Below are 26,161 nucleotides of genomic sequence, written 5' to 3'. Positions count from 1 at the left end.
TGGCTGTAGGCAGCGAAGCCAGTGGCTCAGAAAGAGTAGAAGGAGAGGCTTTACGAAGGGAGATGGTAGCATCTGTCCACTTGATCACAGCTCTCTACTAATCTAGAATCCATAAACCAGAAAGCTAAGTTGCTTTCTTATAGTCGTTTTAGTGAAACAAAGGAAAGCCTCAAGGTTAATTTTAAACACACACACTCGTAAGTAATCTCTTAGCTCACTCATATTCAGGAACCCACTATTCTGCCAAGTTCTCAGCAGGGCATAGGCCACCACCCAACCCAGTGATTAGATCAGGGGCCATGAAACTTACTGGCTGTTTCCCTGGTTCACGTGACCAAAGTGGGGGGTGGGGGAAGTTGAAGAGGAAAGAGAAAGGGAAGGGGAGTCTCACAACAGTGTCCAGATAGAAAACGGCACAACAACTACAACAATGAGAATCTTTATGCATATATCTTTGTGATCAATACAGTTCTTCAGAACAAGAGAGACAAAAAAGGGAATACAGTATTCCAAACAGTTACAGCCCATAGGTCGATATTACAAACGAGGTTTAGATCATCGGAGGCTTCTGTGAGAGGACGGAGGGGCACAGACAACAGAAGGAGTCGATTCCCGCTACAAGTGCTGACAGAGTACAGACATATCTAAGAGAAAGAAAACCGCTACTTGGTAAGTACTTCTGGTGCTTGCAGACAAGTGTCCAATACATAGGGAAGATAATGAGTTTCGTACTGGTCTTTGTACATGCTGTGTGGTAGAGGCTCCTGCAGATTTCTTCATTTTCTAAAGTAGGGCAAGGCTTATATAATATTGACCAATTCAAAACCGGAAGTGATTACATGGTACGATGCATGCACATTATTGGTACAGAGAGGGCTTTAACAGGAATCTGTTGGTTTGTAAAGTCCTGACAAGGTCATTTTTACCTCAAAAGACTATTATCCTTTCAGTTATTCATTCAACAAATAGTCCTCCCAATCCATGTGCCATCTCATCCATCCCTTTCTCAAGAAGACCAGCACGGGAACTAGGTATGGCAAGTGCTGCGAACACCGAGAAAGTTGGTTGACAGCAGTGGCGCCGTCCTAAGGACTGCCATCAGTGGCCTCCACCTCTTACCCACCCCCAGACTCGGACTCAGACAGTCGGGAGCTGGGAGCTGACTCAAGAGAGGAAAGAACAATTCTCTATTCAAGTCAGACATCCCTCCAGGGGAACAAGACTATCTGTGACTCATTTGGGAAGGGGGAGGAGAGAAGAATATGAGGTGGAATCCTTCTTACCTATAAAGTTTAGCGGATGGAAGAAAATCGTGTCATTTGCTTAACTTTAGGAAAAGCAGTGGGTCTCAGTCCCCAGGTCTGCCGAGTAAGCCCAACTCTCCACCTCCACCCTTCCCAAGACATAGGCTGTGGGTGTGGTTGCTTTTTAAGAAGCTACATGCTAACGTCCAACGGAACAGAATTCAAGACTGAAACTGCAATATCTTATTAGTCATGTTTTCCATTTTTAGTTCCTTTGGATGTAAAAATATCACAAGAGGGATAAAACGACTTTTCTCACTGTACATGTCATTCTTGTGCTTTCTATTTCAAAAAGCCCACACACAACCTCATTATTTTATAATAAAAATGAATGCCTCTCATAGTAAAGGCCCTGTCTAAAACTACAGCTTTGGTTTCAGAATTAACAATCTGATTAGCTCAAATTAATGTTGGCCACATTAACCACGTGCCCGCAAGCCCAGCCAAGGTCTTCCACACAAGGATGAAGATGCTGAGCCTGTTCTTCTCATGACAGTGGGAGAAGGGGATTAAGGAGTGAGACTTTTGCTTAGCCAAATGACAGCTGCATGCAGCATTTTTACAATGAACTGCCTTTTGGTAAAAAGGCTAGAGTTGGTTCTGTGAAACACCATCACAGGACTCTGTAAGGTCTGGAGACAGGTCCTTTGAGCCAGGAGGGACTGCAGTGAATGGCTTCCCAGTCTTGGTTTCTAGAACCGACGTAGCCAATGCATCTTTGTACAAGGAGCATTAAACTCGCCTATTGCAGGGGAGGAAACATGGCTAAGTTGATTGCTGGCAGCATTTACCTTGAGTATCTGAAGTGCTACTTCCCCTCTCTGTGGCTGAGTTCCCATCTGCATAGTGGAGATAACAGGTCTGTCTCTGTCTGACCTGCTGGGATGGGGGGGCAGAGGGGGTGAGAAGTGAGTGAGCGAGAGCTAGAAAGCACTGGGACCTTCTCCAGAAAAAGGCAGTGTTCAGGTAACAACGTATTCAATCAAAAAAAGCACAACTTCAAGTAACAGAGTTGCAGGTGCTGTGTTCTCGCTTTTGAGCACAGGCCTCGCCACTTCTGCCATAGAGAGCTTGGGAGGTAAATGAGCTGCATGTCCAGCCCGTCGAGCCATCCCACCACTGAGAACCAAAACATCCAGTGAGAGGAGAAAAGGAACCTTGGGGAAGCTTACTGGAATTAGCAAGCTGTTCAGAGCAGTTGCTGAATGCATATCCCATTTGTGTTCCCTGCGCAAGATCTTCAAGTTGGTGATCAACCTAAATTTCAACAGACAAAGGTTTTCTTCATTTCGCGGGTAGAAATAGAATAGGGAAGGAAAGGCTACCTAGATTTTCTCCTGCACTTTAGCATGAGACTAAAAAACAATTTTGAGACTGGCTGAAAGAAACTACTGAAGGAAAACTCACACACACACATTCCCGGATAGGGCATAAAGAGGGACATCAGGGAGTTTTTTGCAACTAAGAAACCTATTCTTTTTACAGTTTCTGTTCTAGCAAGCTAGTGTGTGCATGCTTGAGTATTAATAACACCCAGAGGACTAGAAGAATTGAGGGAGGGGGGGGTGTCACAGGGACCCTGAAGGCCCTCAGAACAGGAGGAGGTTAACAGTCTAGATACATAATCTTTTCTAAACAGCTCACAAAGGAAAAACTGGAAAAACTTCACACTTTAAAACCACAATATTTATTTTGCCACAAGAATCCACTGTATCAGTTATCAGTGGTTGGGAAAACGTCCCTAATCTAGCTCCCATTATAAAACTGTCAGTTCCAATTTTTACGGACTGTGGCTCATCTCTGAGCCTATCCATCAGTTCTCACTGGACAACTGAAACTCTTTCTGGAGCCATTCAGCCAGAACCCTTATACCACCACGGAGAGGTGAATGCAGACACACAGGTGCTGGGAGATGTCATCGTTTCTTAGTGCTGCTGTTTCCACCGCCGGATTTGCTGAAGCTCCTGCTCATGTGAGGAAAGTGCACGGTTGGGGTTCTTTCTGTAGGACCATATAACCCCAAATTCCTGGCAGTGGCTGACTTCCGCAGTGGCTTGACGCTGGGAAAGGGGCTAAAGATGGGAGTTTTCAGGTGGCCCCCTGGAGGCGGTTTGCTGGTGGTTTTGTTTTCTCCAGGTGCTTCAAGCGGCTCCCGGAAGTACCGCTGACAGGGCGGGTGCACATTGGGCTCAGTTTCAGCAGCAGTACCCTTTCGGTCCAGTTCCAAGGTTTCTAACTTCACCTGGACTGTAGACACATCGGTGTCCCAAACACCGGCTCCGGAGACTGCCCTTCGATTGTCCTCCCCATGCTGCCTTGGCAGCTGCCACCTTCTCTTTGAGCTGTGGCTACACAACTGGAAGAAAAGGCCTCTGCCGCCCCCAGGTTGTTAGTCTTGCAGCCCTCGTTCTGCTCCTCTATCAGCCCAATGGTGTCCCCACAGGCCAGCTGACTCTTGGTCCTCGTCATGTTCTTTTTGTGGACTCGGATGTGAGTTCGCCACGGAGAGTTGAGCTTCGTCTTAAGGTCTTCATAGGGGACGGGAGATATTTTGCCTCCTGTGTGACCAGGGATGTGGATGACGGCATTTTTGGCAGCTCTGTTTGACATTTTCATCTTCTTTCCTAAAAGAAGGTGGTTTATAACTGGAGAGTTGTTTATCTGAGATGGCAGAATGCTGGTCACTGGCCCTTTGTCTGAAAGAAACATTGCAAGGTTGTGTGAAACGTACCACAGAGAAACGCATCCACCGTGGAACAGGAGTCACGTAGCGGTTGTCCCCATACCCCTTCCCACATGTGCCCCATGTACTGACAGAGTCATGTGACTGAAGGCAGCAGAAACTGAATTCAACCAGAGAGCTTGGGCTACCTATTCCCTCCTCTTCAAAATGGACACAAGAGGCTAAGGATGGAAAAAGGAACGGAGACGCTGACCCCAAGTGACTAATTAGAGTCCTAATGTTTTTCATGCAGAGCTTTTGTCTCTGACCAGCAACCTCAGAGATCTTCTATCCAGAAAATCTTTGAAGATATTTTCAACTAATAAGTCAAACACCAGGACCATATGGATTATTAGCTGCCAGTTTCTGAGAGATAAGGAAAGAACACATTGCACATTATGGAGTGAGAGACAGCAGAATGAGAGAAGTGATAAAAAGGTGGTAAAAATGCGGTGAGATCACAGCTATTCAATGCCTGGTCCTTGGTATGAAAAACCATAGTGTCCTCAATAGACTGTGAAAGCAAGCTGAAAACTGGAAATCCTCCAAAGCTCTGTTCTCCTGGGAGGCAGCTGATGGTATTGTTGTCGTCCTCCTGTGGCTCTGACTGGGCCCCCGTTTCTGATGAATTTTAGACACACATGGCCCCAGGGCTGACAGCAGCCAGCAGGAGTGAGGAGAAGGTCCTGCCACCCTTCCTTCTATGCTCCTCTGCTACTGTCACCTGCTTCTGGTCACACCCCAATCTTCAACAAAAGCTTTAACAACTGTCTGCCCTTCACCCTGTACCTTACCACCTCCTTCAGTGACTTTACTGTCTGACTGACCCCTCCGCATAGTTCCCAACCTCCCCAGGTCCACCCTAAACTTTATCACCCAGGTCGCCCTGACAAGGAAAATATTTAACTCTGATAGTCTCCCCTTTGACTCTTCTCGCTCTCAGTCTTTCTATTGAACTCTACCTGGCGCTGAGCCATAGAGACTTCGGTTCCTGATCACTCAGTCTTCTCCTCACTTCCTGCCTCTCTTTGGCCCAGTGACACCCCCACCTGCCAGATGCACGGCGGATCACTTGGACCCCTGTCTCGCCAATACCTTCCAGGCCTCCCTCTCCCTTTGTCACACATGCCTGGCAAAACCCAACCCCCCATCCACAATTCACATTCTCTTTTCCAAAAGGGACCTCGCAGCTAAAGGCTCCTATGGGGAAAAAAAGAATCACACAACCATGTGGATTGGTAGCTCTTCGAATTCATAACTTCCTATTGTGTAGGGTCCTCACTGCTGTGAACAATCTTTCCTTTCACTCTCCCACTCCTGTCAACAGCCTCTCCAAATCTTTATTACTCTCTTTAAGCTCCCACCCAACCCCCAAGTTACTCTCAAGCAAACAGCCTTTCCTCCAATTCCTCCATGAAAACAGAGGCTATTCTGTCCTCCCTAACCTAGGAAGTTGGTCCCTCAACCACAATCCCTACCACCCTCCCTTTAAGTCTCAGAAGCCAAGGTCTTTGGCCTCTAGCTGAAGTTCAATCTCTCCACCGGTGCTGCTAATCCTGTCCTATACCATACCCTCTCGAAGCTTTCTACTCAGTGGTCCCCACCCAGCAGCACAGCATCTCCTAACAGCTTGTTGGAAATGCAGACTCTCAGCCCCACCCCAAACCTACTCAAACAGAGCCTTCATTTTAACAGATCCCCAAGTGATCCCTCGGCACACTCAAGTTTGAGAAGCAATGCTCTGGAACTTCGCCTCTGAGCGACAATCTCTCCCTAAAAAGAACCAAATAAAACCACGATCTAGAGTAGGAGTTGGCAACTTTTCCTGTCAAGGGCCAGATTATAAATATTTTCGCCATTGTAACGCCAATCGGTCCTAGACAATATGTAAACAACGGTCATGCCTGTATGCCAATAAAACTTTATTTTTACAAAAACAGGCAGCAAACAGGATTTGGCCCAAAGAACATTGTTTGCTGACCCCGACTAGAATGTAAGGCACTGGGCTTATTTAGTACCCAGTGGCGATTGTTCACCATCCACCCAAAGGTTTGTACGGTACAGTTAAAAAAAAGAAATATACAAAGAATTGGAATACAGGTATTCTAGCCCTCACCTGATGGATCACTCACTATAGCTATGTAATCGGGGACAATTGCTAAGCCTTCCTGAATCATCACTTCCTCATCTTTAAAAAGATATTGGAATATCTGTCCTTGACTTCCTCACGGATTTGTTCTAAGGACAAAATGAGGACATGCATGTGCCAATGGTTTGAAAAATTAAAGTGCTGTCGTTGTTAGTTGTAGTGCTTGTGTGATTGCTTTCTTCATGATTCTGGATAAAGGAAGAATCTTCAAGAAGTTGCTTACTCCTCCTGATAAGTGGGAGGTAAATTCAGTTTTTTGTGCAAGATCAGTCACATGCTCACAAGTCTCTTAAAAACACGTCAGATTGGTGTTTTAGTTAATTCCGGATAGGCATCATTTTCTTTCGGATTTCCCTTAGAACGAGACAAAAAACCGATTCCCAAATCAGCATATAATGACAGTAAAGCAGATTGTTCACTGGGATTTTGGAATTAAAAAAGGAAAAAGAAGAAAGAGTTTAACAATCCTTGGAAAAAGAAGACAGAAGCTTAACACTCCTTGGAAAAGAAGACAGAAGCTTAACAATCCTTGGAAAAGAAGACAGAAGCTTAACAATCCTTAACAACTGCCTCCTCAGCAGATTGCCAAGACACTGCTAACCCGTCAGCGAGGCGTACTCGTAGCTTTTTCCTTTTTCTCTGATCACATCTGTCATATTGCTACCGAAACGACTAGTGGATAGTGTAATTTACTAGTGCATACATCACTAACTTCTATTTTCAAACGCCTGAAATTTAGGAGGCAATAGCTGCAAAATGTCTCAAGTCCAAGGATTGCTTGGCTTTGCAACATTCGAATCATTTGCAAACCCCTCTCCACAAGCACACAAAGGAAAGATGTGTTTAATACCATCAGTTGCCTGGTCCTTGAGACCTAGAAAGAACCCGTGGTCGTTTTCTTCTTTAGAGCCTGATAAAATAAAATTTAAAAAATAAGGTGCTAAATATGCTTGACCTTTACCCATCCTGCCAGCTGTGTGGGTGGATGCTGAGCTACAGTGAGGAGTAATTCTGAGGCCATCCTAAGAATATTTGTTCTTCCTTTCACAAGCTGACAGAGAGCTGAAACTGATTGAAACAAAGAATCCCATTACCTGCTCTGATGTACACCTGATGAACCTGCTGCTGCTGCTTCTTTTTAATCCGAGAATACTGCCGCTTCAGCGCGTTGATATCTTGTGGTCATGCGTTCCATCATCATACTGTTAACGCGGCGTGGGTACTCACTTCGACACGAATTGATGGCTCCTGGACTCAGCTCTGCAATGTTTACTTGATCTCAGGCTCTGCTCCTCGTTTGGTCCTGTACTCGAGGGAAGAGACACAAGAAGATGGTGGTGCCAGTGGAGGAGAAAAAAGCTAAAGGGGAACTGATAACACTATAACCGGTGAAGTATCTTCACCTCCAGAATATTCTAAACCACAAAAAACGTACAACTAGAATTTGCACAGTGCTTGTTTCAGTTTGGTCCTGAAAATATTTCTGCAGTTTCTTATTAGCCGAACTGTGGGTGTAAAGTGAGCTGTGTGGGTTCGTTGTTTGATTTTATTACTACTTTGTTCATTACATAGACTTAAGATCAATTGTTTCCAGATAAAAGTCATTGTTATTTTCTAAAACTCCCTTAGAAAAATATAAGCCCAGATGTCTAAAGTCTTTGCAGAGATTCCGTATAACTGCCTGAGGATTTATAGGGGAATGATAGTTGGTAGAGTTTAATCAGTCATTAAAAGTGAGTTTTTAAGTTAAAATAGCAATGTTTTCTATAAAATAATCAAGACTTCATATTGGTTTTTCTTCATTTAGCAACCAATTCCTAATCATCTATTATGTGTATTATGTCTGATGTGATTTCTGTTCCTGTGACACCTACAACGCTCAGATTTGTCCTTAAATAAAACTGAGGGACATCTAAGAGAGAGAGAAACAAGTAGTGTAGAAGAGGACCACAAGGCACAGGGGACAGATCTACGTCTCTAGCACCATGTGGATCAGCTAAAAGATAAAGATTAATGGGGCATTTCAGCTATCCTAATATTTGCTAAAAGTGTTCTTCAGATGAAGGCTGAACATCTGATACATTTACTTCCTTGTTTACTGAAAACACAGTTCTGTAAGGAGAAGGAAATTAAAAGGGCACCTGTTAATCTGAACTTAAAACCAACAAGATAAAACTTAGGAGAAAGTGATCATGTCTTTTTGAGCACATAATTGAACAGAAAGGAAAACAGGGAAAACATGAACATAGACCCAACTATAGAAATGCAGATTCAAAAATTTTAGAGTTAAAATACATATTGATCCCCTGGTTAGAACCAAAGCTGAAATCCAGGCAACAAAAGAGAAGGCAGAAGGCATTATGAACTCACAGGGCTCTTGTTGAGTTTACATTTTAAAAGCCTTTTGAAAGAATGAGAGGAGAGTACATACCAAGGACATACCCACAAAACAGTGTGAACCCAAATCATTAAGCAGGTTAAAATTCAAAACAAGCTAAGGCTTGGGGAAAATACTCAAAACCACCACTACCAAAAATGACCAAAAAAAAAAAAAAAAAAAAAAGATGATGATGATTTCTAAGCAAGACGAAAACGAGAAGATAGTCCCACAACTTTGAGAAGATGGTATAAAGTTAGCAGACGACTAAAAGAACGCAAATGTACCTAACATCTATTGTTTCTATCCCCTTTTAGCAGGAGAATGGTCTTCACACTAGAAGTAGAATAAATATCGTAAAGGAAGAGCTGCCACTCAAGGTTGGAAAGAACATAGTGAGAGAACCACGAGCTACCTCAGAGGAGTTTATTATCGATAATGTCTAAACCACAGGAAGTCTATTCTGCACAAGGAAAAAAAGCAAATGGAGAAGTGAATTTGTAGGATATTAAAAGTTCTGAAAGTCCTATGTTATAAGAAATGCTTGAAGAAATTCTGAACTTGTGCCCTAGAGAAAGCTTTGGAGAACATGATGGTTGTCCTGAAACATTTGAGAGAGACATCCAGTAGAAGAGGAAATGGACTTGTTTTGTTTTGCTCCAAAAAGAAGAACTATTAACAGAACTGGTAGGTGGATGTTATCTCTTGCAACTACAAAACCATGGGCTAAGTGGAGGCATCTAAGTGGAGCGATGTGACAATGAGTTTCTTATCTCTCAAATTCAGTAGAGATTACCATAGGGTTTTAGCTTCAGAGGGTATTTCTATAGTGGAAGAGAAGCCATCTAGAATGAATTCCATTAAACTCCAAAAGAATAGAGTAAGCATGTACTATATTCTAGGCTCTATGTCTGTGCTCAGAAACTGAGCATCCAAAGTTGAATCAGATGAGTGGGAGGCAAAAAGTTACTATAAAAAAATTATATGTATATAATGCATGCAACACATATCAGGGAGAGATCCTATTAAAGTAACAGAGAAGATACTTTTAATAAAGACCTTTAATGGTGGTAACTAGTTCAGGAAACAACAGGCATTGCTAGGACCAATAATAATGCCCCTGTATCATAAACCAGTACACTGTTATAATCTAAATAAAGAACCACATTGTTACCTTTAATTTGCTTTTGGTGCTTCTGCAGTTCAGGCGCCAGGAGCCCACTGAAAGGTCCAAGACACCCCACTGCATTAGCAATAGCGTCTTCGTCATCTGGGTCATTTTCTTCATCACGTCTCTGACCTTACCATGTCGTCTTGGAAAACATAAAAGAAGAAAATGAAATATTCAAAGGAAATAGTGCATTTTTAAAAAGTAATACAGTCACATGGTTTAATGTGATATGTATTTTATTTATGTACATAAAAAGTCTCTCCCATCCCTGTCCAACTTCTGCCCGGTCTTATCCCATCTAATGTCCACAGGTGACCACTGTCACTAGCTTATGTATTCTTCAGTTTCTTTATGATGGATAAGCAAATATGACGGTATAGTCTCACTTTTCTCCTGTTTTTTGCATAAATATTAACATACAATATATATACTCTTCTGCATCCTGCTTTTATTCAACTAAGAAATCTTTCCATATTCATACAAAGAGCTTCCTCATCCTTTTTTAACAGCTGCATTGTGCTGTATGTATGTAACTCATATTATAGAACCAGGTGCTAACGATGTACATTTGAGTGGTTTGCAATATTACACTATATGATAAACAAAGCTGCAATAAGTAACCTTATATATACTGTGTTTCATATGTGTACAAATATATTTGTGGGGTAATTCATAAAGGTACAATTGCTGGGTCAAAGGATATATGCATTGGTAATTTTAGCAAATACTGCCAACTTGCCTACCACAAATCCTGTAGTAATTAATCTCTCACCAGCAATCTGTGTCTGTTACTCTATCGCCTTATCGAGAATATACATCAACCTTTTGAATTTTTTGTCCATCTGATAGGTTAAAAAAAAAGAATCTCAATCTAATTACAAGCTAAATTTCTCTTAGTATAAGTGATGCTGCCTTTTATGTAAATTAGCTGTTTCCCATCCTTTCATCATTTTTCAGTCGGGTGGTCATTTTTTTATTAATTTCTAGGAACTTTATACATGAGAGATATCAGTAACAAATAAATATTTTTCCACAAATATTTTTTGTCTGCTTATGGAGATTCTGTTTTGTTTTTAGTTGTGCATAAAATTATTTTTAAAGTACTTAATTTTTTCCTTTTTTTATTTTATTTATTTTTTCATTTTGAGTCAGTTACTAAGGTCTTCCCAATTCCAAAAAACTAAAACCATTCTTCCATATTTTCTTTTGTGAATTTTATTATTTCATTTTTTCTATTAACTCTTTCATCTATATGGAATTTATCCTGGTGTATGATATGAAGCATGATTCTAACTTTCTTTCTTTCCAGATTAGGTCTCATTGGCCCAGCACCATTTACTAAATAGTATTACCTTTTCACTACTGATTTGATTTGCCAAGTTTTCATATACTAAGTTCCTGTATATACATTTGTCAGTTTCTGGTCTTTACAGTATTTTAAATTAGCTCGTTTGTCTCTTCATGCACCATTTTTATACTATTTTAATTTATTGGGGATTTTTTAATATTTGATATTTTTAAATAAGTTGTGGGATTGCTAAATATCCCTTCAGTTTATGTTTCAATCTTCCTTGGAAAGCACACTTTTTAAAAATCTCTCTCTTGAATTTACATCAAAACCTTTGGGGAAAAGTCATTCAGATTTTAAGTACCAAACTACCTTGAAAATATTCCTAGTGCTTAACAGCTATTAAGTTAAAATAATAAATTAAGGTATTAAGTCTTCTATTATGAAAACAACAAGATTAAAAAAAAAAAGACCTTACCCAGAAACCGAGGTGGGTTTCACTGTAGCTGGGAATGGTGTTATGTTGTATGTGTATTTTTCCCTCAACTCTGCCAATTGTGGGAAGGGAAATGGAGCCATAGAATAGACAGTCTGAAAAACAAAAGCACAACATACCAAGCCTGAAATGGGGACATTAAATAACTCTTATCAATCCTGAAAAAGACATTATGATTTGAGTGTGATAAGGTAAATACTGTTTCTTACACAGGAAGTGGAAAGGTCCTATTTCAATATCCGCTTTAGAGAAAGACAAACGAATACTGATAAATACCACAGGGAATTCTCAAATCAACCCAGCTGCAACTGGGTATTCCAGCTGGTGAACACAGTGAACAGGTAGGGCAGTCTGACTTCCTTCTGCTTGTTTCCAGGATGTGTTAATTCAGCAATCCACAGCGTCCTTACATCTTTAATAAGGAACCCATCAGTGTTCTTCATATGTAGTGCTAGTTGTTCAAAGCTTTCTTTGATGAATTTTATAGACATTTAATGTCAGTCTGTTGGATAAAATTAAGTCTAGTGGATGATCTTGCGATCACCTTTTCAAATATCTGTAAATGAGTTCTAGGTGAAAATTGTTAGCTGTTATTTTTAAAGGAAAAAGAAAAAGTGATGGTGTAAAGCATAGGCTGTTAAAAATCTATAAATAAAAATGAGAAAAGCACCTGTGCTTCCTCCAGACTTTCAAAGTTATATATCATTCTATTAGCAGGCGGAAAGTAATCTTATTTGCTTTCTTGATTTTATTAAAATTTAATTGCTCCAAAAATTTAATTATTTTTTAATATATTATTTAAAATAATATAATTATTTTAAATAATTATATTATTTCTTCAACCCTTAAGGCTCTTATTCACCAGAAAATGTATGTTAATCACACTAACTTTCCATTTCTCCAGGAAGCTGTTCAAATATCCTGAAATTTTCTAGGAAAATATTTTAAAGTGGTATCTTTCATTTCAGCAGAACTTTTTCTGAAGGCTTAGAGGAGATATCTAATATTTGCCTTGGTAGGAAGAGGGCTCTGAAAGGTGCTTAATTGTGCTGCTATTTCACTTCATAGCTCAGAGCCACCATTGTGACAGCCCACCACCATTTTTATTCTAATCAGCATGTATATCTGACTGTCCCCGAACCTCATGGTATCCACTTATATCTTACTGTACCATCCCAGGATTCCAAACACGTAAGTGTTGGCTAAAATTCCTTCCCTTTGATTCTCCATTGCTTATCATGTAAAGCTACATACCTCATAGGGACCACAAAAGTCACCTCTAGACTGTCTTATCTCATACGCTACATACTTAATTATACCCAAAAGGCGAGAAGCAGTCCAAATGTATTAATAGTGAACTGTTCCCCCATGGAAAGAAGCAGGAGGCATTTGTGGTTTCCACTAGTCTAGTGTGTGAGATTGGCCGGTTCTCAACCTCTCTGGGCCTCCTTTTCCTCACCTGAAAAGTGAACGGCATGAAACTCAGGACTGTCATTACCTCAGAGAGGAGAGGAGGAGATGAGAGGAAGGGAGAGGGGGAGAGGGGGAAGTGAGGGGAGGGGAGGGGGGAGGAGAGGGGAGGGGAGAGGAAAGGAGAGGAGAGGAGGTGATGAGATCACAGAGAAGCATATGAGGGTGTTCAATTGTGTTGGTAATGTTTTATTTATTAAGTTGGGTGTGATGGGTGTGTGAGTTTCATTATATCGTTTTTAATACATTCTGAATGCCTGAAACATTTCATATAATTTCATTAATAACATCATCAGAATGAACTGTCAAATTCTTCAATCCAACAAAGGTTGCCAACAGCTCATTATGCGAGGAGCTGCCTCACTGCCAGCACAGAATTCTTTCCTCCTTGCTTTTATGATCTGTCTTATCTCTATATGCCCTTTTGAGGGAAACGGAGAGATGTGAAATCCTCTCCTCAGCACCCCAGCTTTAGGTCCAGAGCACAAACCTCTGCTTGGGCCTCGGGGGAGCAGCTTAGCCTCTCACCAAATGTGGTCCCACTGCTGGGCCAAGAGTCAGCCTGCCTCTCACTCCTGGGACCTTTCTTACTTAACAATTTAGACACATGGTTCAGACACTTAGGAAACCCATGCCATTTGGATTCAAGCTTAAAAGATGAAATTATTAACGCTAGGAATTTCAAAATTCCTTCCAAATGAAGTAAGATGTCTCACTGAAGACAATTAATGGGTAACTAGCTGAAGATTCACTTGTGTTTTATTTTTGTCAGCTTTATAGAAAGTTATCAAAAAATTCCCTTGTCCACCCTCATGAAGCAAGTTTACAAGAAAAGAATGGGAAGCACATCTCGCTTCTACTTCTCCCATCCTGCCTCAGGGTAGATAGACTGGGTACTTAGCAAACTCCTTCAAGGTCCACTCGGCTAAAGACTTCTGACCAAAAAGAAAATTGTCTTCATTGAGCTTTCATTTCTTATTTCTGCTCTTCCTTTCTCTATCTTAGTCCTTCAAAGAAGAAATCAGTGTTCCTGAAACAAATGTTACGATACTTCTTCGCATCATGCACTTATTTGAAGGTCTCACGTATCTGAAGGTACGTTTATCCCATGAACATTAAGTCTCCCTGGCATATCACCACAGCGCCAGGGTACCTAAGCTCGTTTTCAACTTTGTAAGTTAGGGATTTGCAACCTACTCCAAGAAAGAAATGTTACTCATCATCTTAAAGCCAAAATATGGTACACTAATAGAATCTTAGGGTTAGGAAAGAATTTAAACATAATTTAGTTCAACCTTCTTCCCAAGCAGGAGTTCCCTCGAAACCATCTCCAACAGATGGTCATAAAGGTGCTACTTAAACACTTCCAGCACGTTCTATTTTGCAGGGCAGATGGTTTCGATTTTTGACAGCACTAATTAATCAAACATTATCCTTCTATTGAACAAGCATCCACATCCTTATAATTTCCACCCCATCACAGATGGAAAAGAGTGAACAGTCCAAGGGCAGGTCCCGCCTTGTGACACTTGAGAGCTCCACCAGGAAACAGTAAATTACTGACAAGCACCTTGGGTTCAGTTTTTCTAAGCACCTAGGAACCTTTCTAAGAATCACACGTAACTAAATTTTTTTTATATTGCTGTCAAAGAATTATGAGAGACTGTGAAAAGTCTGACTGAAATCTATGTATACAATCTTTCTCTAACACTATCATTTTAAAAAATAGCCATTGTTAATAATAAAAAAAAAAGTGATGTGATTTACAAGGGGGAGAAAAACAGATTATTTTGTGTCTGGTACTCAGAATTGAAAGAAATGGGGAAGACCAAACAGGGAGAATCCTTTCATCTCTTTAGCTCAAAAATAAAAAACTTGACATGCAGTCCACATTTTTCATCTGGAGCCATTTCAGGTTTGCTGACAGATTTAAGGTCCACCATAATTGGATCACAGCCATTACATGAATTTTTTTTAAAAGAGTGAATACAGAAAAGAGAGTGGCTTGAAATGGCATTCAGTATTTCTCTCCTTAATATTCTGTGATGCCAGGGGAAAACCAACACATCTATTTACTATTCTAACTACCAACACACACTCACATAGACATTTATATTTAGATACTGCTGAAAAGGAATTATATATTCTTTTCATTATTGACATGCTTTTATGAGAAATATGAAAACATAAGTTGTATAAAATTAAGCTCAGTTTATCTTCAGCCAGATGTTTTCTTTGGCAGGAGAAATGCTACAAAGATGGAATCTAATCAATCAAGCCATAGCCCACATTTTTCCCTCTAGGATTCTCTTACAGCAGAGTAATGAGGTGGTTCTCTTTTCTCCTAATACCTAATGTTGGAAATTCCTAGAGGATAATGATGGCAGGTGTATCTCAACATATCTCTCATTCATTCTGGCAATGTTTGAACTTTAAATGAAATAAAATGTTGCCTTATTCTTCTAGAGAGGATTTCGGCTTTTAGAAAGATATGTTTTGAATAAGGTGAAAGCAGTGTGTTGGGTGGTGGGGAAAAAATCACGAGGCCAGGAGTTGGGGACTTGGGTTCCAGTCCTCGATCTGCCACTAGACCACCTAAGAAACTGGCAAGATGCTTGCTCTTAAAGTCTTAGTTTCTTCTCTGTAAAGTGACAGCATTACATAGGTTAGTTGATCTTTAAGCTTTTTTTAAACCAGAGTTTCTCTAAGTGTTGTTTAAAAGTTCTTTGTATATTCTAGATATGATTCTTTTATCAGATATGCATTTTGCAAATACTTCCTCCGTCTTTGATTTGTCTTTTCATTTTCTTAAGTGTCTTTCAAAGAACGGAAGCTTTTCATTTTGATGAAGTCCAAGACACCAACTTTCTCTTTTATGGAGCATGATTTTGTTTGGTTGCTTGTTTTTGTATCATATCTAAGAAATCATCTTCCAAAGGCTACAAAGGTTTTCTCCTACATTTTTTTCTGGAGGTTTTAAAGTTTTAGGTTTTACACTTAGGTCTATGATCCAATTTGAATTAATTTTTGTAAATGGTGTAAGGTAAAACCCAGGACAATTTTGACTCATGGCTATGCAAGAAGCAGATCAATAAAACTTTACATCTCTGATAAAAAAAAAAAAAAAAAAAAAAAAAAAAAGCCGTCTGCCTCAGAACCACCGATGGACCAAACGCCTGCATTTTAATGCACTCCTGAGATGTTTCTTCTACACAGTCAAGTTTAAAAACCACTGCCTCAAGTTCTAATGTTCCATGATTCTATGCATTCATCGAGCAACCAGATGTATTCTTAGCACTACATTGGGTGTTATGAAGATACAGAATAATAAGAGGCTCCTCCCATGTTTCCCCAAAAATAAAACCTGGCTCATATTAATTTTTGCTCCAAAAGACACATCAGAGCGTATTTTCAGGGGATGTCTTATTTTTTCATGTACAACAACCTACATTTATTCAAATACAGTCACGTCATCTTCTTCTGGAACATCGCCATAACATACTAAATGCGTCCATCTAACTGACGATTTTAACTGGGGCTTATTTTCAGGGTAGGTCTTCTTTTCGGTGAAACACGGTATCATTAAGGAACTTGCTACGTCAGTAGAGAAATAAGATTAACATATTTGAAAAAAATACCAACAATATAAAATAATCTGTAATTAGCATTTAATCAATTGTTGAAAATTTTTAAGTACTGGAGGAGTACCAGAGATGTCATCAGTGAGGGCTGAGATAACAGAAGCTGTGTGGGGATGGCAAAGAAAACAGATTGAGTAGGAGCCAGATGGGTGGATAGGACGTTCACAGACAGTGTCAGAGGGAACGTCAAGCCCTCTCCCAGGAATGCACATAGACTAAGAGGAGGGCGGGAACCGAGCTACTATGACCAGTGCAGTAGGTTCTGGTCGTGACGTAATGAGAAATACCTTTGGACAGGTAAGAAACAGGGTGGCCAAAGCGAACCACCAATGCAACCTGTCTGAAAATAAATTTAACCTTCCCCACAAACTCACCCTCTTCTTCCTAAGCCAGAAACATTCAGGTTGCCCTTGTCTCCTCCAGTTCTTTCTCCCTGACGCCATATCCATTTTCTGTGACCAAGTCCTGCCAAATTCACCTTCTAAGGATTGTCTCTGTTCCATTCTTGTTTCTACCCCTCACTGCTTCCTCACCACTCTCAGACCTGACCACTTCAAGTCCACCTATTACAGACCTGCCCATGTAGTCGATATAAGAAACAACTCAGACCATTTACCTCCTCTCTTTAAAAGCTTTCAGGTTGGGGGCTGCCAGATGGCTCAGTTGGTTAGAGTGTGAGCTCTGAACAACAGGGTTGCCAGTTCAATTCCCACATGGGCCAGTGAGCTGCGGCCTCCACAACTAGATTGAAGATAACAAGCTGCCCTGAGCTTCTGGAGAGGCAGCCGGATGGCTCAATTGATTAGAGCACGAGCTCTCAAGAATAAGGTTTCCGGTTCGATTCCCACATAGGATGGTGGGCTGCGCCCCCTGCAACTAAGGATTGAAAACAGCAACTGGACTTGGAGCTGAGCTGCGTCCTCCACGAGATTGAAGGACAACGACTTGGATCTGAGGGGCTCTGGAGAAACACACTCCTCCCTAATATTCGCCAATAAAATTAAAAGAAAAAAATGATTAAAAAAAAAATCCTTCCGAAATGTTTTAAAACAAAGCTTTCAGGTCCACAGCTCCACACATGGTCTTTTTTTCCCTTTCCAAAGGCTCCACAGAAGCCCTACAACTCCAGCAAGCATATTTCACAACTGACCTAAAAGATCACATCCAAGTTCTTTGCCGTGGGTTGTGGTCTTCCATAACCCATCCTGGAATACCAAATTCCTTGTAGTTTCCTTCACACACCATAAAGGTTTCCACTGCCATGGCTTTGCTCATGCTGCCCTTTCAACCAGGAATTCCCTCTCTGCTCTGTACCACTGCCTCCAACACATACACACAAACACGCTGGCATGTGTGTGCACCTGTTCTATGTGAACACGCGTGTGCACACACATGTACACACACACACAGAGCCTGACCAACTACTATCTGTCTTCAAAGGTAAAATCAGACATTAATTCCCTCAAGGAAGGCTTCTGACATATAGAGATATTAAATAAATATTTGTAGAAGTTAATACAGGGCCTAGGAAACTAGACTGAAGCATTTTATTTACTCTAGTTAATAACAAGGAAGCACTGAAGGTTTCATGAAAAACAGTGAAATGGCCAAACAGTAAGTGTAGACTGTTACCCTGGCAGCAAAATGCTGACTGTATTAGAGCAGAGGGCCATTATCTATGAATGTTGTTTAATTCCGCAGTCGTTTATTGAAAAAGAGAAGGCAGAAAACGAATCACAGACTCAATAGATGTTTGCTCAATGAACTGATACATGGATTGAGCACCTCTAGAAACAGGCCAAGTGCTACATGTTACAAGCAAATCATAATCCCTGTGCTCAAGGAACTTAAAATACCACCGAGGAAATAAGAGTCTCAGCACACGGTAGAGACGAATGCTCACCAGAGAGGTACAAAGAAAACATTGTGGTGATTCAAAGAAATGGGAGTTTATTTTAGTTGAGACTATCAGAGAATGTTTCATAAAGGAAATGACAGCTGAACTAGAACTTCCATAAGGAGGCAGGTCTTAAACATGTGAGGGCAGAAGAGAAAGACTGAGCAGAAAGAGCAAAGGTACAGAGGAGGCATCTCCCCAGGCATCTCTGAGAACGTGGAAGATAGTTTGACGTGACTAGAAGAGGTCAAGGATACAAAAGGGAGGAAGAGGAAGTACGGCTGCAAAGATAAGTTTACAAGTTAACACAGAGAGTCAAGAGCACTGGGTGGTAAGCAGAGAAATCCATGCTCTGCTCTGTAGGCAGTGAGGAGCCATTGAAGTTTCAAGAGTGAGGGAGAAGGGATGATCTGTCAGAGTCCTGCTTTAGGCATATGAAGCGGACAGTTCTGTAGGGTTGAAAGGACCGCATCTATGGAAAATGCCAAGTATGGACCTGGCACACAGAGCAGCGCAATAAAAGACACTCCCCTCCAAGAGAGAGAATGAGTGATGAAGCAACAGCAATGTGAGAGGAGGTGAAATCGAGCACAGATGTCGGGATCAGATAGAACATGTCCTCCTCTGAGGTACACAGGAAGGAATAAAGAAGAGATGAGGGACCAGCCCGGTGGCTCAGGCGCTTGGAGCTCCGTGCTCCTAACTCTGAAGGCTGCTGGTTCGATTCCCATATGGGCCAGAAGGTTCTCAACCACAAGGTTGCCAGTTCGACTCCTGGGCTGTGCCCCCTGCAACTAGCAATGGCAACTGGACCTGGAGCTGAGCTGCGCCCTCCACAACTAAGACTGAAAGGACAACAACTTGAAGCTGAACGGCACCCTCCACAACTAAGACTGAAAGGACAACAACTTGACTTGGAAAAAAGTCCTGGAAGTACACACTGTTCCCCAATAAAGTCCTGTTCCCCTTCCCCAATGAAATCTTTAAAAAAAAAAAAAAAAAAGGAAGAGATGAGATGAGGATACAAAGACAAGTTGAAATAAAAGATATGAATGTTCAGGGACGTTACCTCAAGTGGTCGACATTCTCAATAAATTGAGTAACCGCCTGCTTAGTGTAAGGGATTCTGAGAAGGAGCCGCGGGTGTGGGGAAATGAGCAGAGGAATGGAAGCCCCACACTTCTTAAGCCCGAAATTTGGGGCTGAGTGTTTGTTTTCTAACCTGCTGACTGGGCACCAGCCCACAAAACTGACCTCAGGCATGGAATCCAACATAAAGGTAAATGCTGAAACCAAGAAAAAGAAGAGGGAAATGACAGAGAAGGAATGAACGAAGGCCCAAGGACAACCTTGGAAACACCCACAGTTGGTCAGTGGGCAGGAAGAAGAAGAACCAAGAAGAGAAGTCAGAAGCATGAGAGGAGAATGAAGACAATTACGTTATAGAACCTAATGGAAGAGACAGTGTTAACATATCTGCTCTTTTCTGTACTCACTGTAGAGTTCAGTGACTTGGTAAATATAATATTGAGATAGAGTAACATGCTAGAAAATAACAAAAGCCTTCAAGCCATTCATATTGAAATTTATGATTCATATATAACATGAGTTGGAAATGTGGGCGAAACAAATCAAAATGCTGATTAGATTCGCCCTTTTATCCTCAATAATTCCTCCCCCAAAATAATTATTTCACCCCACAAGTCTCCCCTTAAGAAAGCTAAGAATCAGATTCAGAATAAGCATATGGTGATTTGGAGTTTTTTTTCAGTTTTTTTTTAAATTTCCTTTTGTATTGCACCTCATGATACTTTTTTTTTCTTTTTTTTTTATTAGTTTCAGATGCAACTGAAATGCCCATCAGTAGACGAATGGATTAAGAAACTATGGTACATTTACACAATGGAGGATTACGCAGCCATAAAGAAGGAAATATTACCATTTGCAACAACATGGATGGACCTCATGATTCTTAAGCAACACAATTTGAATGAAAGTCACAACAAATCTCCATTATTCATTTCTTCCTTCCTCTTGTGACATAGTTAAGATTCTTATCAAATTATCTATAGACTCTCGGTCAATTGAAAAACTCAATCTGAGGGCTGGCCAAATACTTTTCCCAAGACCGCTACTCCGGCACGGCTTGTTCCCACGGTACCCGGGGTGCCCGGAGCCAGGCAGGGCTGTGCTGTCCACGCACCTGCATGAGTTCATGGCTTTCCAGAAGATCGTCCTGCAGCATCTCCTGGGTAAGGCGCCCCATGGTGCTGTAGAACTCGTCTGCTGTTTCACAACATTCTATATGCCTGGATGAAGAAAGGACAGAACGAGGAATTCGTATTGGATGCTCATAGTGTGGATTGGGTACGTGCTGCAGGTACAACCAGATATGTTGCTTCTTGCCATCAAATCAATCAAGTTAGCAATCAACAAAAATCAAACTCCTAGGACACACTCACAGCACAGCCTGCTGTATGTGGAGAAAAGATAAAAAATACCAATGGCACCTTAGAGGAGCTTATTACAGGATGAGTTCCCATCTTCCCCACACTGCTCCCCAACCTGACAGTCCCACCGGTGGAAGCTTTATTGCTTCTACATGACACATTTTACACACCAGAATACCCACCACTGATCAGAAATCACAACCATGAAATTGGATATGAAGAACGATTATCCCCAGTAGGGAATCTGTTGCTTTTAATCTACAAACTGTGGTATCACTGATAGACTGAAACCAAACCCCAGTAGAAGTAAAAGATGAGAAATACAAGAACATTATCTGCATATTTCATCAGTCCACAGGATGTTTTCACAGGCAGAATTTTTTTCAGTTCTTTTCAAGACACTGCTGCTACTTGGAGATTACACCCTGCTTCTTGCATTTGGTTCTACATGTAAATAAAGACTCTGCCACCTGGCAACCTGTGAGGTAGGATACACTTTAATCCTTCTTGTAGAAGAGGAAAAAGGAGTTGTCCAAAGCAAAGACCTCTGTGTATTTGTTTTATCTACTATGACGTCCTTTGTGTAGTAGGATGAGTCTATTTGCCCACCAACCACAAGAGATATACTTTGACATATACTAATATTGGGAGATTTCAATAGAGCCATCCCCCAAAAACCATGATGATGGAGAAACTTCAGGCTTTGGAGTGCTACTGAAATCCAATTACCACAATCATGTAACTAAATAAACGAAATAAATTGTTGAAATGTTATTACAAAAATACAGAGCAGCATGTGGGCATAAACAGAAAAGTGATTAAGTTTACCCTGGAGGGTGGGTGGGTAAGAGAAATAATGCTTCAGATGAGTTTTGAAAAATATTCTCCAGGTTGATAAGGAGGAAAATGCATTCCAAAGGCGTGGCTGCAGGGGACAGCAGGACCTACCCAGGGATCTGCAAGTAGCTCCACATGACCAGAGCGGGGAGACAGCACGGCCAGAGGGAGTCAGTGAGAACTAAGGGTGGAAAGCTGCTGAGAGAGGACCACAAAGGCCTCACCTGCCAGCGGAGCCCCTTTAGGGCAAGAGTCATGGAAAGGCTCTTAATAAGGAGTGTGGGAACAGATTTGCCCTTGGCAAGGTTGGACTGGCGGTGGCATGGCAAGTGTGGGTATGACGGGGAGACCAAGGAAACTACACCAAGACGAGCCAGGCATGAGATAATGAGGGAGCGAGCCAAAGCAGTAGGGTCAGAGGAGAAAGGACACGAAAGAGATGCCAGTGAAGGTGAGATGATGGTCTACAACCTACATATTCTAAAAGGACCTTTGGTGTGAGTGAGAGGAAGAAATTCCAAGTTGCAGAAGCAAGGTGAAAGAAGAGGTGCCATGGGTAACCATGTGGAAGGCTCATATGTTACTCAGATATACATAAACCGGAGATTCCCTATAAGCTATTTATGATTTTTCCAGTGGAAAGTTTGTGGGGAAGATTATAGGCACCAGAGTCAGAGAGATCCAGGATTAAGTCCCAGCTCTGCCACTCATTATCTGTGTGACCTTGAACTTGTTAATTAATCTTCCTGGGGTAGTTTTCTCACTTGAAAAGACATGGAGAATAACCCTACCTACTCCACAGGTTTATAGGGAGACTGGAATGAGATAATATGTTTAAACTACCTAAAATAATGACAGACTATAGGCACTTAATGGTGTATGTTGGTTGCCTTCCCTTTCATTGGACAAGTTGCATACTCAAAACATGTAGAATTATAATGACCAAAGACTCTGAAACATTTAAAATTCTACCGGCCTGATTCATATATCCCTGAATTGCATAAACAGTAGTCATTTATTATTAGTAGATTCACATGATTAAAAACACAAATTTTAGAGGCAGAATAACTGGGTTCAAATTCAGGCCCTTCTACTTTTTAATAGGGTTATTTTGAACAATTTACTTACTTCTCTGTACCTCAGTTCTCACACCTATAAAATGGGGATGATAACAGGACCTGCCTCATAGGATGATGGTGAGTAGTAAATGTGTTAATTTTACGTCTGAAGTGCTTAGAGTAATGCCTGTCCATTGCAAGCACTCAATGAATATTGGATTTTAAGCATAGTTCTTATTATTTCAACAGTGTGACATCCTTGGAGGACCATACAAATAAATTCTGATTCTACAGATAATGGGTAGATGGGAATAAAACCAGAATTGCCCCTTTTCTTCCTGCCACATAATTAAGAAGTAACACAAAGATGACTATAATTGAGTCAGCATACAGGAAAGTGCTTTACTAATTTAATCCTATAAACTAGTTAATCAATAACTGGACTATCACACACACAGAAACTATCAAAGCTCAAAAAGCTTACAAGATGTAGAGATGGTTAGAAACACATGACTACAAAAAGAGGTCAACATTGGGAAAAAATGAAAAAGATAAGTAAATAGCACACAAAATCCCCCGCAGATGAATTCGTTTGCCTAACTGAAAAGCAATGTATCATAAAACAAAGGCAAAGGAGCTAGGTGATCTTTTAAAATACTTGCACACAATAATGATTTTGTTTTAATCCCTGAATTGGTAGTTGATGGATCTCTCTTGCAAAACACAAAAAATGCTGCAAGTCTCCTAGGAAACAACTTACCATAAACAAAAAGGCTATTTAAAAGGTTTTTAAAACAAAACACTGGCAGTAATTTATTAGTTTTCTGACACGTTGTCTATCATGGGTATGTATTCAAGTCATTTATAGCTCTAGGAAAGAAACCATTAAAAACGTCTCTATATCTTAAGTTAACTATGACAATTTTATCCTAACATTTCCCAAAGCGTAGAATTTTAATGTAACACTCATAATACTTGTATATTTGTGATAGGTGAAAATACCCTAGTTTATTCATCCCTGCTACTAGTAAAGAATGTAAGTAAAACCTGGGGCGGCCCCTTGGCTCAGTTGGTGAGAGCACAGTGCTCATAACACCAAGGTTGCCAGTTCGATTCCCACATGGGCCAGTGAGCTGCACCCTCCACAACTAGATTGAAAACAACGACCTGACTTGGAGCTGATGGGTCCTGGAAAAACACAATGTTCCCCAAAAATTTTTTTTAAAAGCAATACATTAAAAAAAATAAAAAAGTAAAATCTATTTGGTAATGTATTCGGTTTTAATATATTTCCACATAAAATTCATTCTTGATGAAAGGAAAGAAGCTCCATATATTCTATTGCCTATGTACCAAGCACCATGCTAGGTACCTTATACATAGTATCTCACAAATTTGATCATAGCCCTGAAAGGGAGAACAAAATAAATACTAAAGATTCAAACATAATCCAAATTGTGATATTAGCCACCAAAATCCACCTACTCCTTTCCAGACTTTCTAGTTCCTCTTTCATTTAAGTCCCTCTCCCTCTTCCCAATGAGTGTCCAGAGAGATGTGGACAAAAAGTAAACCAGCCAGGACACTAGCACTGAGAAGGAGGGGGAGAATTAGAGGCCTGAAAAAGCCTACCCCTCCTCTAAAATACTAGATTCCGTCTGCCCCCAACAATCAAGAATGAGCCAGCTGAGATTTCAGAAGGCGAAAGCAATTGCACAAAGTTCACAATTTTCTCTTTTCTTCACACTTAAATATCGATGCTTTCCATGTTAGAGCACACAAATTGCTCAAGGCCCCAACACAACAGAACAGAACGGAAGGGGGAAATCACTTACTCTCCTAATTTTGCCCAGATAGCCAGCGACACCCTTAGGATGATTTCCGAACCTTCAAAGAAGACCGAATCCCAAATCTTTAAAACAGTATGGTTAGGGAGGCACGTAGCGAAGAGTGTCAGAAACCACTGCATCGTGAAGACATTCGTAAGTGGGGGCTCATATCCACCTGAAATAAAACAAACACTACATTTCTTCAGAATTGACAAATTTCAAGTTATAAAAATACTCTGTCTTTCATGTCCACTCAAATGTTATCCATTTATTGATTGATTTGTTTATATCACTAAATTCTGGTTCTTTCTTTTTCCTCCCTTTTTCTAAAAGAACATAGGTGTGTTTAATAGAAATCTCAATAATATGAATTTTACGAATTGTTTATGATATTTCAAAAATCTTAACCTAAAATTGAATTTAGTTCTACTATTTGTGAGGTGCTGAAAATTAAGGAGAATGTTTTCCTCACCAAAACAGGATGAAAGGAAAGGATTTTTGTCTCTTGAAAGCAAAAGCCAATTTTCAAAATCTTATTAAGCCCATTTTTATTCAAATGCTGCTGATAAAAATAAAATTTCTCATTAGGAATTACTTGTCTACTTCTTAAATTATACATAGTTCAGACACCTTACAATGGAGTTAAACTAGAAATCAATTACAGAAAGATAGCTAGAAAAGCCCAAAATATTTAGAGATTAAACAACATGAAATTGTAAAATTGTAAAATATTTTGAACTAAACTATACACACTTTTAAAGATCTGGGATCCAGCTCACTTTGAAGTATCAGAACTCACAAAAACATAGCATTCTCTCCCATTTCCGGTGATGGCATACGTATGTATTTTAATGAAATATAAAAATCTAGATATGTGGATTGATCCTTCCTCCAAATTACAGTGAGAATGTGCATTTGCCCAAGTATAAGCAAAAAGAGATCTGTTCTCCTGCACTTATTTTCATCCTTCTTACCTATGAACAAAGGGATTATCTTTGTTCAGAGACTAGAATCTGAGGTCAACCCTTATAGGCAAATCCAGGGCATTTGGGGAAAAAACATGGAGCCGATAAAGTGTGACTGACTGTGGGACCGGCAAGGTTGGTCTATCTGGAAGCTTTATGAAATCCACAAGTGCACAATTATACTGCACAAACTAAATGAAAAGATGATTCAAATGACTTAGTAAGAAATGGTTAGAGATACCAGGTGTCGCTAAAATTTCCAATATATTTTAATCACAGATTAGGTCCTCAAAATCCCTTAATATTTTCTCAGATTTAAATGTGTGGGTCAGTAACTGGCAACCATTTACAGGAAACACAACAAACTTCTGAGTCTTCTTTCTGGTACGCTGAACAGCCAGGTAAGTGCAAGCAGTGGGTATAGTTACAGCACTAGCTCAGGTCCTTCAGAAAGCCAGATGATGCCTGCTAGGTAGTAGCAATTCTCAGAGCTGCTTGCAGAGCTGT

At 40.5% G+C, this 26,161-nt stretch overlaps 1 protein-coding gene across 1 annotated transcript in view; it reads right to left on the bottom strand.

The window, feature by feature from the left end:
* Positions 1-441: 441 nt before the first annotated feature.
* Positions 442-26,161, bottom strand: part of TBC1D30 (TBC1 domain family member 30) — a 70,085-nt gene continuing 44,365 nt past the window's right edge. The window contains 10 exon segments of the mRNA XM_033116935.1: positions 442-3,572; positions 3,575-4,000; positions 7,270-7,351; positions 7,353-7,445; positions 7,447-7,478; positions 9,727-9,843; positions 9,846-9,865; positions 11,490-11,602; positions 20,719-20,824; positions 24,696-24,864. Coding sequence (XP_032972826.1) covers positions 3,220-3,572; positions 3,575-4,000; positions 7,270-7,351; positions 7,353-7,445; positions 7,447-7,478; positions 9,727-9,843; positions 9,846-9,865; positions 11,490-11,602; positions 20,719-20,824; positions 24,696-24,864 — 1,511 coding nt within the window. The 3' untranslated portion in view covers positions 442-3,219.

The sequence above is a fragment of the Rhinolophus ferrumequinum genome, chromosome 10, assembly GCF_004115265.2.
Source record: "Rhinolophus ferrumequinum isolate MPI-CBG mRhiFer1 chromosome 10, mRhiFer1_v1.p, whole genome shotgun sequence".
Lineage (NCBI taxonomy): Eukaryota > Metazoa > Chordata > Mammalia > Chiroptera > Rhinolophidae > Rhinolophus > Rhinolophus ferrumequinum.
This window is presented reverse-complemented; position numbering and strand designations above follow the sequence as displayed.